Source organism: Hipposideros armiger, unplaced genomic scaffold, assembly GCF_001890085.2.
Source record: "Hipposideros armiger isolate ML-2016 unplaced genomic scaffold, ASM189008v1 scaffold_18, whole genome shotgun sequence".
NCBI classification, from domain to species: domain Eukaryota; kingdom Metazoa; phylum Chordata; class Mammalia; order Chiroptera; family Hipposideridae; genus Hipposideros; species Hipposideros armiger.
In genome coordinates, this window is record NW_017731368.1 from 3,283,769 (window position 1) to 3,296,018 (window position 12,250).

At 59.5% G+C, this 12,250-nt stretch overlaps 1 protein-coding gene across 5 annotated transcripts in view; it reads right to left on the reverse strand.

Annotated features, from left to right (window-relative positions):
• PTH1R (parathyroid hormone 1 receptor) overlaps window positions 1-3,451 on the reverse strand; it is a 25,554-nt gene extending 22,103 nt beyond the window's left edge. The window contains exons 1-2 of one of the 5 annotated variants that reach the window (XM_019634413.1): window positions 3,305-3,451; window positions 1,012-1,063 (exon numbers count right to left, since the gene is read on the reverse strand). In XM_019634413.1, the coding sequence (XP_019489958.1) occupies window positions 1,012-1,063; window positions 3,305-3,366 (114 nt within the window). In that variant the 5' untranslated portion in view covers window positions 3,367-3,451. Of the gene's footprint in view, window positions 1-1,011; window positions 1,064-2,998; window positions 3,115-3,304 lie in introns of those variants that run through there. The other 4 variants (XM_019634421.1, XM_019634426.1, XM_019634429.1 and 1 more) reach the window with 4 other exon arrangements.
• Window positions 3,452-12,250: the final 8,799 nt, after the last annotated feature.

Below are 12,250 nucleotides of genomic sequence, written 5' to 3' on the forward strand. Positions count from 1 at the left end.
CCCTCCCTGGGCCTCTCCCGCCCCCGCCCCCCGCGGCCGCCTCCGACACGGTGTGCGGAGCGGCAGGACGGAGCCCGCGGCCCCCTGCCCGGGACGTTGCTCTAGAGGCCGAGGCCTGGGGTCGCACGGCGGAGGGATGTGAGTGTCGAGGGAACCGAGCCGAGGAGCTCTGACATCGGGGCCCGGGACATGCCCGGGGACCCTGCCACCCCTTCATGCTCTTCTCCGGGAAGGCACAGACTTTATTTTTTCTGATCGCCCGGCCCGGGTCGGTGACTAGGGACCCTCAGGCTCGCAGCAGGCCCTCTCCACCGGAGGCACCCCGCACGCCCGCGGCCGCCGCGCCGTTCACCCGCGGGACTCCCGCTGGCGCTGGACCGGGTTCCTGGGGGGAGGCTGCTCCGCGGCTGGCCCCGAGTCCGGCTTGGCCGCGGCCGCCGGCCCTCGCCGGGAACCCCTGCCTCGGGAGCCTCCCCAGGGGGTCTGCCTGCCCCTGCCCCTGCCCACGTCTCCGGCCTCACGCCCCTCTGCCTCCCTAGTCCCCTCCAGAGTCGCGGTCTCTCCGCGTCTTGACCCATCTAGACGCCGCCCGGCCTCTCCAGCTCCGCCCCTGACTCCACCCCGGGCGGCTAGAGGCCGCGGGACCCGGGGCTCAGCCCGGACCCCCTCCCGCGGGCTCCGCCTCCTTCTCCCACCGGGTCACACCCCCAAACGCTCTTGGCGGGCTCTGGTCTACTGGGGACCGTCAACTTGGGGGAAAGGAGGGAGGAGTCTTTGGGGGCAGGGCCCGGGCGGGGCGGGGCTTGCGTGCTCAGGCAGGAGGGCTCGTCGGAGCTCCCAGGAGAGGGGACCCGAGACCTCAAGTCTACTGCCTCTCAGTGCCAGGTGCCCGGAAGGCCTGGGGATTCCTGGAGCGGAGAGCTTTGAGGATGGTCCGGAGGAAGCTAACGTGACTGTCGGGGGCCCTGGGAAGCATTCCCGCTAAGTGGCAGCCCCTGCTTGCCCACTTACCAATCGTGTATCCTGGGCACGACGACTCTCCTGCCAGCTGGGTGTCGGTTTCCTCGTTTGTAAAATGGAGAGCTCACCAGCTGATTCAAGGGGCCCTTTTCAACTTTACTGTTTTAGTGCCTGGGAGGGTGGGTGTCCAGACCTACCGGCTCTGAGGGCTCCCTAGCCTCAGTCCGTGGAAATGAAGCTCCGCAGAGCCCCCAAACTCACCCCCTCAATGTGAATGGGTCCCCAAGCCCACCGCCTAAGGCACCGGAATCCAGCCGCAGCCAACCTTCTTGGCAGCCTACCCTCTCCAGGCTCAAAGCGCCCATCTCTCAGACTGTATCCATATCTGTCTTCTCCATACATTCTATGGCCACACCTTCCTCTGTGCTCCACTACCCTCACGTTTCTTGTCCTGCTGTTTGAAGACTGTGCTGTTTGAGGCAGTTTCCTCCAAAGACGACTCTGCAACAGGTCCTGTCTGAGAGACTCCTGGCCTTCTCCCGTGTTCACACCCCTGCCTTTGTCTTTGTAGCTTCATCTGCCAGGATGGGGCTTCTCCGCCTGGTGTAAAGGACATCACCCCCTCCTTGTATCCCCATCTTCTCTGTTAATGAGGGTGGGGCTGTGACTTGGGGGCTGTCCCCTATGGTGTGTGTCCCCTCTGGTGACAGAGGCCCAGGTGCCCCGAGTGGGCACTGAAAAAACACTTGTAATTTTTTAGTGTTCTATTGTGATGGTCTCATGTTTATGTCTCTGTCTGAAAGCAATTCTGTTCTGTTTTACGGTTTGATGACCACTGACTTACCCCTGCCCCTTGGTGACAGGAAAAGGACATTCACGGAGGGATTGGCGGGAACTGATAGGTAAAACTAGGAGCTGATGGAGGGTCCTTTTCAGGTCTGACATCAGAAAGCTTGAGATTTGGAAACAATATTTGTATCTGGAAGGACCAGAGTGGGCTGCAGAGAGGGGTGTGATGGGCTCTCGGCCCTTTAAGGATCCTACCCATAACTCACGTCCCACCCCATGTGTCTCACCTCAATGCCCCCTGCTGGACAGTCCCCCACTGTGAGTGCGGCCACTGATCCCCTAAATCACCTCCAGGCCTCTGGTTAAAGTGCCACCATGGGGGTGGGGTGTCACACATTAACTGGTAGCACCCTAGTGCGTGGCAGAGCCAGCCTGTCCTTTATGACAGCCAAGCCCCAGGGCCCCAGGGTCAGTTTCTGGTCAGTTTCAGGTCAGTTTCAATGGCTTTTTTTTTTAAAGGCCTGGTTGGGGGCCAGAAGTAGGAGCGAGTTTCTGGGGGGACCTCCCTCTCTGATCCCGGGCTGGGGCCTAGAAGGAGGGGCCAAGATGGTCAAGCTGGAGCTCAGGACTGGAGCCGGGGCTGGACTCGAATGTAATGGCTCTAGGCTGACAGGCCTCTGCTGCTGCCACCACCAGCATTAGCAGGGCTCTGGCCAAGGTACACAGGCCCTGGGGGCAGGGTGGGCACCAGACTCAAACAGGAAAGACAGTGGCTCAGCTCTCAGCTCTGCAGCCTGGGCTCGACTCACTCAGAAAACCCACTGACCCAGCCTGGGGGCTCTCGGCCACCAATGGCTTGCAGACCCCCAACACTTCCCCCCCCCCCAATCCTAGCCTAAATCCGCCTCAATCCCAATCTCAACCCTGATCCCAGAATGAGTTTTACCCCCAGGCTGAGTCCTTATCCCAGTCTGACCTCTAGCCCCGGGCTGAACCTTGACCCCAGGCTGAGCCTCCGCCCAAGCCTTAATCCTGGATCTCTCTCCGGTTCCAGGCCCCTCTGGAAGCTTTTCAAGGCAAGGGGCCCGTAGGGGAGGGGATGGCCAGGCCATAAGTGAACTGAGGTGCCACTTTTACAGCCATTTCGGCTGCTCATAAACACCCCCCCACAAGGCTGAGTCACTAGAGGCTCCCACAGCAGCTGGTCGGGCAGCCCCCTCCCACTGCAGCAGGAAGCCCAGTTTCTCACCTCTCAGGAAGGCCAAAGGAGGGGAGCTGGGGGCACAGGGGGCCTGGAGGCTCTGTCCCAGCCAGGGAGCACTCCCAGGGCGATTGGCGATTGGCGGTGTGGGTTTCCTGTCCCTACTGATCACGTGGTCACAGCCCCCCCCCACCCCCTGTTGCTGTAGCGCCAGATGCACAGATGTCTCCATGCAGGCATGCCTTGTCTGACCCACAGTATGGCACAGGACACACACACTAACCCTGTGGGGTACCACAGCCTTGCCCCCACCCAGCTGCACTCAGGCCCTGGGAGTCCCTGGTCCCCACTCACCTGGAGCCCACACGGCCTTCCAAGTTGAGCCTGGAGCTGCAGAGCAGACTCAGGTTGGCCATGGGGAGGCCATGGATAGACCTGAGCAGCTTCTGTGGTTCAGGCCTAAGCAAGGATGTTGCTGTTCAGGACAGGGAAAGGCCTGAGTCAGAGCTTTCACGTGAAAAGAAAAATTAATTATTTTTTACCAAGTCCTGCACCAGCCTAGGACTTTGTCCCAGACCCCTGGTGGGGGAGCAGAGGCAGGTCCAAGCGTACCAGTGTCCAGGTACCCAGTGGCTGCCAGCCAGGAGAGAGAGGAGGACTCTCATTCCACCCATCCCTTGACTGGAACCCTGCAGCCCCATAGCCACCCCATATCTGACCTTTTTTTTTTTTAAAAAAGATTTTTATTGGGGAATTGGGGGAAGGGGAACAGACAAGTTGCTGTCCTTTTGTTCTTCAGTCTAGTTGTGGAGGACGTTGCTTCACTGGCCCAAGTTGGCACCATCATTGCGCTCTTCCCGGGCGAGGCAGGTCAGTCGCCGGCTTCTGGACGGCCGCTCACTGTGGCTGCTGGCCGCTCACGCTGGCTGCTGGCTACACACGGTAGCCCATGGCAACCCACTGCAGCAGGGGCTGCAGCCTACGCCGTCGCCGGCGACTCTCAGCAGCCCAGCTCCAGGTTGAGCTGTTGTTCAGCATCTTAGCTGTAGAGGGCAGTGTCGCTGGCCCTCATATGTGGGATCCAAACTGGGACCCTCTGGCGTCCCAAGCCAGCTCTTAACCAACGCGCCACTCAGCCGGCCCCATATCTGACTTCTTGCCCCCTGGAATATAGTCTCCTGGCATGAAACCAGCCAGGAAGCCTTCTCTGGGTGCCCCCCAGTGCCTCCCAGGCTCAACACCTCTTATGCAGCCTAAGGTCACGGAGGCAAGGGGCTGTGGACAGGAGGCCCTTCCTCTTTGCATCTGTGGAAGGAGCTGTGGCAGAACCAGGGCTGGAGAGACAGGGAGGAAGATACCGTACGAGATCCTGGAAACTCACCCCAGGGCCAGGAGACCCTGGTTGGAGGCTGCCCTTCCACCTGAGCCCAGCTGGAGCTGGTTTGTGTTTGGAAGTCTCAGGCTCAGCCTGACGAGGTGTAATGATTCACGTGGCCACCGCCGCTCAGCACATTCCAGCCGTAGCCCCCAGTGCCCAGCGCGTGAGGAGGCTGGCTCCAAACCACCTCCCCCCAGCTGCTGTGGCATGTTCCTAAGGCCCCCATCACCAGAGGTGACCCGTCCTCAGGTCTTCCAGGCTCCTGGGGAGGGTACCACGCTTCACAGTTTCCAAAGTACTTTCTAGTTCACAAGCTGGAAAGGGAGGCAGGAAGCTTGTTAAAACCTGGCCTCCAGGTGGGGAAAATGAGGCCCAGAGAGTAGATATGGTAAGAATGACAAACATCACGTACAGGGCTCCTGCCCCCGGCGCTGGGCTGCTCCTAAGTGGGCAGCTCCAAGGGGTGTCCCAGGGCGCACAGACCATTCTGTGACCAGGGCCAGTGGGAGGCCAGATTTCAGCTCTACAGCTCAGTGGGCAGCTGTGTCTTCCCACTGTTCGGGTCCTTACTGGCCAAGATAAGAGGAGGCCGGGCCTCAGTGCCTGTTCTCCCCTGATCTGTGGGTCTCATCCCGCTCGTGGCCTCAGTTTCCTGTTCTGTCATTAACAGATGGTAAGTCCAAAGCTTGAAGGGGCCCACAAAGTGCCCAAGCACTTGGGTCTTGGATGCAGACCTATGAATCAGAAAACCTGAGGTCCTCACTGCCCTCAAGTCTCGGGGGCCGCCTGTGCAGGCCACGCTGTGTTCTTCCAGCAGGCCCCAGCCCAGGGCTCTGAGGGGCGAGTCTGGCCCTCAGCTCCGGGGGCAGGAAGTCGTATTTTGGTCCTGGGTCCTGGAGAAGGAGGCAGGGGGAGAAAGGAGCTCAGACCCAGTCATGTTTACTCGGGCCCGGCCCCCTCTGAGCTCAACAGGCCCATTCATTGGAGCCCCATAAACCCTTTGGGGCTCCCTGAGGTTCAGAACGCCTGGACGCCAGGCCTGGCTGCTACCCCCAGACCTGCTGGGGGCCATGGGCAGCAGGTGGGGCAGGAATGAGGCAGGACTGGGGATGGCAGATGGGAGCCTCAGACACACCTCAGTTTCCAGATCTTTGCACTGGAGTAATAATTCTCACCCATGCACATTGCAGAGCAGTTGGGAAAATCCAGGGGGCCTGCACGGCTGTGTCCCCTCAGTCCTGAGAGCATGTCCTCAGATCGCATGGCCCCCAAGGCAAGCCTGAGACCACATTGGCCCAGACCAGATCTGACTTCCTTGTGGAGACCCCATGCCTGGCCTTGGACGTTCACAGTGCCTACGTGGTGGGGTGTGTATCCTGCTGGGGAGAAGTCCCTAGTCCTCTTCAGCGCTCACTTCCTCATCTGTTCAACTGGAGAGCTCCACCAGAAGTGGAAACGTGGGGACTGGATGGGGCTGTGGGATCTGCTCACCTCCAGGTGAAGACTGGGGTGACTCCTACCAGGGGCCCTTCACATTGTCTGCAGTCCTCCAACTGGACTTTATTCCGGTGGGGTCAGGTATTGCCTTGTGGGCCCTCGAAATGGAAGGGCGGCAGCAGCATTTGGTGGAAAGAGCCATGACTTGGGGTCTGAGTGCTTCCCAGCTGCTAAGTGACCTTGGAAGAAGCCCTTCTTCACCCTGGGCTTGTCCCTGGCTGCTGCTGACTGGGTTAGAGTGGATGCGCTCCAAAACCCAACTCAGCCCTGGAGTTCTCATGTGGGGCAGCTGAATGGAGACCTGGTGGTGGTGGGGAGGGAGTGGGTGGGAGCAAGACCTCCTACCCCAGATCCCTTTTCAGCAGCGCCCCACATGCCCCCGCAACCTGGCCTACCACTCCGGACCCTGGGGGCGGGCAAGAATGGAGTCTTGTTTCTCAGAGGCCTTCCGGGTGGGGTGTGACTTTCCGCTCCAGTGGCTGTAAAATCCCCAGAAGCCTGGTGGGTCTCTGGTTGGGGAGGGGGCGTGGGGGGTGGAGGGGTCTGCGCCTCGGAGTACCCCTCCCAGGCGTGTTTGACACGTGTTTCCGCAGCTCCGGCCATGGGCTCCCGCTGATGCTATTTATAACCTTTAAGAGCTCCTGCCGACTGCAAAGTTTTCTTAAACTCAAAATATCACCGAGGTCCTGGGCACGCGTTCCAGAGGCCGGCTAGGCCCTGCGGTTTGAAGGGACGAGGGGCCAGGAAGGAGGAGGCAGTGGGGAGGGCCTTAGCTCAGACACCAGGTCCTGGCTAGGGGCTGTGCTGGGGGAGACCTTGGCTGGGGGACCCTTAGGTCTTGACACTGGGCCCTGCTTGGCCTGGAGGGACCGTCCATGTGGGTGGTCCTTGGTCATGCTGGGCCATTTGAAGATGTCTGGGCCATCTGTCTGGGCCTCAGTTTCCTCTCGTCCTGAATACCTCAGGGGACACTAGGTGGGTGAAGCAACGAGCTGGCAATGACACCGGGAACATCTCGGCTGGGACTAGGGCAGTGTCTGCCGGCTATCCAGTACCCGGCACAGAGCCTGGCCCAGAGGCACCGTGGACGTTGGCTGAACTGGCCAGAAAGGGGAAGCACTTTGGGGAAGTTTATAAAACTGTGTGTGGAAAAGCGTCGTCCAGAGAGGGGCAATGGTGTGCCAGAGGTCATCCAGCCCATCCAGAGCAGGTACCCGGGCCTTCCCAACACCCAGGGCCCTCTGAGGTTCCTGAGGGCTGTGGGAGAGGCTGAAGGGCCCTGACTGGGGACAGCTGAGCCACCGCCTTCAGGAGGCTCCCGGGAGAACAGGAGAGTGGCTCTGCAGAGCTCAGAGACCTCCCCGGAACTGGAGGGGGCCCTGGCAGCTGGCTGGGCCCAGGGAGGGCAGGATGCCACCCAAAGTTGCACACCCAGGTCCTGCCTGCCCTGGGCCACCACTCCACCTCGGGGGCCCCATTTCCTAGGTGCAAAGCAGAGGTCCTGACGGCCCCATACTCAGTCATGCATCCGTAGGGAGGCCATGGTCTAGGCTCCTGCATCCCCATTGCACCCCTTTCCTTCCTGGCTTCCTGGGCTTGTGCGAGGCGTGCAGAGACAGGGAACAAGAGTATTGACCTCAGGGCCATCCAATATATCCTGTCCCCACCGGCAACATCCTCCCCCCGCAGCCAACTCCAGAAACCCCAGATGGAAGGGTGACTACCCTGCTCCTCCAACTCAGGGTTGCATATCAATTTTCCAGTTCCAGCATCACCACAGAGGACTATTTGGGGGCCGAAGGGGCAAGCGGAGAGAAGGAGAGAGAAAGGAAGTGTCCTGGAAGCTCGGCCCTGACAAGGCCACTTTGCTCAAAGGCTTTTCTGTGGCCCCCTGGATCAGGTCACTCACTCATCAGACGCTGGAGTGCTTGCTGTGTGCTGGGCTGGGCTCAGAGGCTTGGAGGCTCCCACGATGAGGCAGTATTTTGGGAGCCACATCTCTGTGGGCCCCGGCGCCCTGGGATTCCTGGTTCCTGAACCCTGGGTGAGCTCTCTTACCTCTGCTCTTGCTTCTTGCTGTCTAACTTGCACTTCCCTTCTCGACTTGGGGGCTCTCATATGTCCTTCAAATGTCCCCTCTGAGGTCTTCCTGGATGTGGGCACCCCCCCACCCCCGCCAGCCCCCAGCGAGTGAGACCTCAGGATTTCTGATTCTTGCCTCTATCCTGAGAGGCTGTTGAGCCCCTGAAGGCAGGGACTGGGTCATCTCCGTGGTCGTGCTGAGTCCTCCATGGTAGAAAAATCACCACCTTGTCCTGTGTCTCTGCAGAACAGGGAAGTTACTCGCTGGAGATTTGGACTTCAAACACCCTGCCCCTCTCTCATCTTCCCCCCCAGGAGCTATGGGGAGGCCCCACATCTTCCGAGCCTCAGTTTCCCCATGAGGAGGGAGGGAATCACAGGATCTCGGAAGAACCTTCCTGAGGCCTCTGGACAGGTCCTGTCATGCGTCATTTGAAAGGTTTCCTCCAGGGAGGCTTATGAGATCAAACGTGTCCAATGGAAAGTTCTTAGTGAATTGGGGAGTGGCCGAAGGGTCAAGCTGGAGGGACTGAAGCCCAAGTCCCATATGGGAGACTGAAGCCAGGGAGGCCTGAGGCTGCAGGAAAGAACATACCTTAGTCCTCCAGCCCAGGTCAGCTCAGCTGTTCCTTTGGCCAGCTGCTGTCCTCAGTAGGGCGAAGGAGGTGGGGAATGAAGGGGGTGGCATGTCCTCTCTCTGGACCCTAAGGTCAGGCAAGGTCGAACGGGGGGTGGGGTGGAGGTGGCAAGGGCTTCTGGCAACCTCAGGCAATACTTCATTTTTGGGGTTCCTGCCCCCAAACTGCATCTACAGTAATTATTGGCCAGCAGAGAACCATGAGCCTGCTAGGTTGGGGGTGGGCTGGGGGAGAGGCCTCTACACCCATCAGATAGGTTCCTGCTTATCCCTTCAGACTAGGACTCCTGCACGAGGACCTGGGTGGGGCTTACTGTCAGGCAAGGCTTGGGGGGCAGGGGGTGGCATAGGAACCCCCATCCCTGCTCCCTTACCCGAAGCCTTGGACGAGCCCTGAATTCCTGCAGAATTCTGCTGATGATTCCCTTGTTGACTGGGCTCTGAGCCCTGAGCTCCAGCCCTCTGCAGGGCACTGAGCTCTGGGGCCAAGTTTGGTGCACGTGGGGAAAGAGGAGACTCAGGTCCAAGGATGGCCCAAAGTGACTGTGCTGGGGGGAGTGTGTGCTGACTGTGCTGACCCAAGCCCCCACCCCACGGTACAGGTATGAAGACTGAGGTCTCCAGAGGGATAGATGCCCCTGGAGTCAGCAAAGGGACCAGGACCAGAACTGGGCCCCCTGCTCGCCCTGATAACCAATCCCTAGACCAGCTCCCCAGATCTGCTTTGGACAGGGCATGATGCTCTGGGGTCCCCTAACCTTCCAACTGTCCCCCCAAAACAGCCTCTCCATCCAACTGAGCTGCGGGCTTCTCAGGCACAGAGCCCCTGACCGTTAGCCCTGACCTAGCACCCTATGAGGCTCCCTGGAGCAGGTGGTCTCAAGTCCGGCTGCTGCAGACAGCTGGGTGCCTGGGGTTGTCCCTCTCCATCTGCTCCAGGCCCTACACTTGGGGGTCCCTGGGTTGGTTTGAGGAGCCACTCCACATTCCTGGGCACCTGTGAGTCTCGGAATCAGCTGTGGTCTCCTCCCGCCCTCAAGGCCAGCCTGATGGGGAGCTGCGTGTTCCCTAGTCATTCCTCTTTCCCCTGTGCCTTCCCTCTGCCTGCTCTGGGGTCCAAGATCTGGGAAAGGAATGGGTCGGAAGCCTTCCAGAAAGTCCTTTCCCACGAGAGCGGAGCCCTGACCCCGTCCTTATCTGGCCCAGTTATGCCAAGAGCAACACAGATGCTAAGGCTCATGAGCCCCAAACATGGGGACGCCGACCTCCCCAGGCCCAGCTGCTCTGCTCTGGCCTCTATGTGTCTCCTGTGAACAGGGTGGGGGTGGGGATGGCCCTCCAGGGAGTGGAGGAGGAGGCAGTGGAATGGTCCCAAACACCTGGATTCACATGTTCACACTCACACACACGTGTGCACTCATACGACCACCCAGCCCTCGCCAGGCAGGCCTGCTGTGGTTCCAGGACTTCTCTGGCCTTGAGCGTCTCTCCTCCCTCCTGGGGCTTCTAATTCCCACCCAGAGCTCATTTTATACCATGAGCTGGAAGGTGTGATGTGTTAGGGGGATGTGCATGCAAAGAGCATGTGTGTGGTTGAGTGCGCTCAGGCATATACAATCTGTGCAAAGGCATCTATATAGCATGAGGATTTATGCTTCAATATGTGCGCACAGCAGTGCGCCTGCTCGTGATCCGAGCCCCCGTGGACCAGGGTTCCTCAGTGTGTGTGTGAGTATGTGTGTGTGTCTGCACGCGCATGTGTGCACATACACACTTCAGTGTGATTCCTGGTGGCCCCCGTGCTGGTTGAAAGGGACCAGGCAGGGTGCAGAGTGTCCGGGAACCAGTGGGTATCTCCAGACAGGCAGGCAGACAGACACACACACAGCACAGGAAGGTTAGCCTGACTGGGGTATCCTCTGAGTGTGTGTGTGTGTGTGTGTGTGTGTGTGTGTGTGTGTGTGTGCGCGCCCATGTGTTGTATTTTAGACATAACCCCACCCGTGGGCGGGTAGATATATAAATACTCACATAGGCAGGTACCGGAATTGACCCTAACTATTCCTGGCTGGGGGCTTGGGCCATTTTTAATGCAGCCCCACACCCCGGGCCACAGAGGGCATTTGTGTGGCCATTGGAGGCAAGGCCACAGCTGGTGTTGGGTGGGGTGGGGTGGGGACAGCTCTGGATCTGGTGAGGCCACCACAGCTAGGTGGGGTCTGAAAGGGGACAGGGAGGGAGGCCCTCCCAACCACCACTGCCTTTTCTGCTGTCATCACCACGGTCACCTCCTTGTCACCCTCCTGCCTTCTTTTCCACCACTGCCATCCCTGTCCCCTTCACTGCCTTCACTTCTGTCACTGTACTATCTGTCCCTGCTGCCTGTACCCACACTTCCTTCCTGCATCTCGCTCAGGTGCCCACTTCTTGTCCATCCTGGGCCGCTTGAGGGTGAGTGACAGGTGAGAAGGAGTCTGCCTCAGACTGTGAGGAGCTGTTGGGGCGAGAGAGCCGATGTGTGCTCTCTAAGTTGTCTGTAGGCTCCGGGAAGCTGCACCCTGCCTTGGGTGCTCCCTTTGTCTCCGCACTGCCTCAGTAACCTTCCCTCCCCTGTTTCTGAGCCTGTCCCCATCTCCGTTTCCGACCCTGTGTCTTGCCTCTGCCATAGCTGGGTCCCCGTCTCCAATTTCTCCACGATGGCTCCGGGGAGCTGGCTCCTCCTCTCAGCCAGCGTGAACTGTTTGCCTGAGACAGTCGGTCCATCCAGTCAAACAACCACCCAATTCAGACTCCTCGTCTGACTGACGGGTTTTTTTTCCCTCTGCTAAATTTACTTGCATTTTTGACTGAATTGGCCATTCAACAGAGGTTGTGTCCACATGCCCCTACCCCGCCCCGTGCCAGCGATGAACAGCCTCCCAGATGGACACGCACACAGAGCCAGGAGCGCTATGCATGCTCATTCACACTTGTGGTCACAGCCTCATGTGACACGCATGAGCACATAGACAACAGACGCCCACGTGATCACGTGTGTTCCCATCCTTGTGTCCACAGTGATGTGTGCGAGCACACACAGATGGCACACAGCTACAGGATCACATACACACGTTGACACCTCATGCCATGGTGACAGTGTCTGGAGGCCCTCAGACCTATTCTGGTGACGCCTTGAAGAAATGGCAGCATGAGCAGAGCCCCCGCCCAGCCTCCTGGGGCAGCCACAGCCCCTCTCCTCCAAGGCCAGCTTACATCACACTCTCCTCCCTCTACCCTCAGCCTGTCTAGGTGGGGTTTCTGGTCATCTCGGGCCACCACCGCTGAGCCCCTGCAAGCCTCAATAGCAGTTCCCAGACCCCGATCCTAAAAGGGGACTCTTTTTTTTTTCTTCCAAGGACAATAAATATTTGCTCTTTGGGAAACTGCTGGTGGGAGAGTACAGGGTTTGGCCCAGTGGCGGGAATGTCCAGGGCAGTTCAGGGAGGCCACAGGCCACGCTGTGGGGAGGGGTGGGACGCCCTCCGGAAGCTGGACCAGCAGGAGAGCCCGGCGGCCAGGGCTGGGCTGTACCTCGCTTTGTTCCCTCTGACCCCAGCCTCGGGCCTTTGTTTTCTCCTTTGCCCAGCACAACGGCACCCCCCTCCTCCCATCCCTCCCATCTCAGACCCCAAACCTCATCCCATGGAGAGCCCCTTTGCCACTCCCA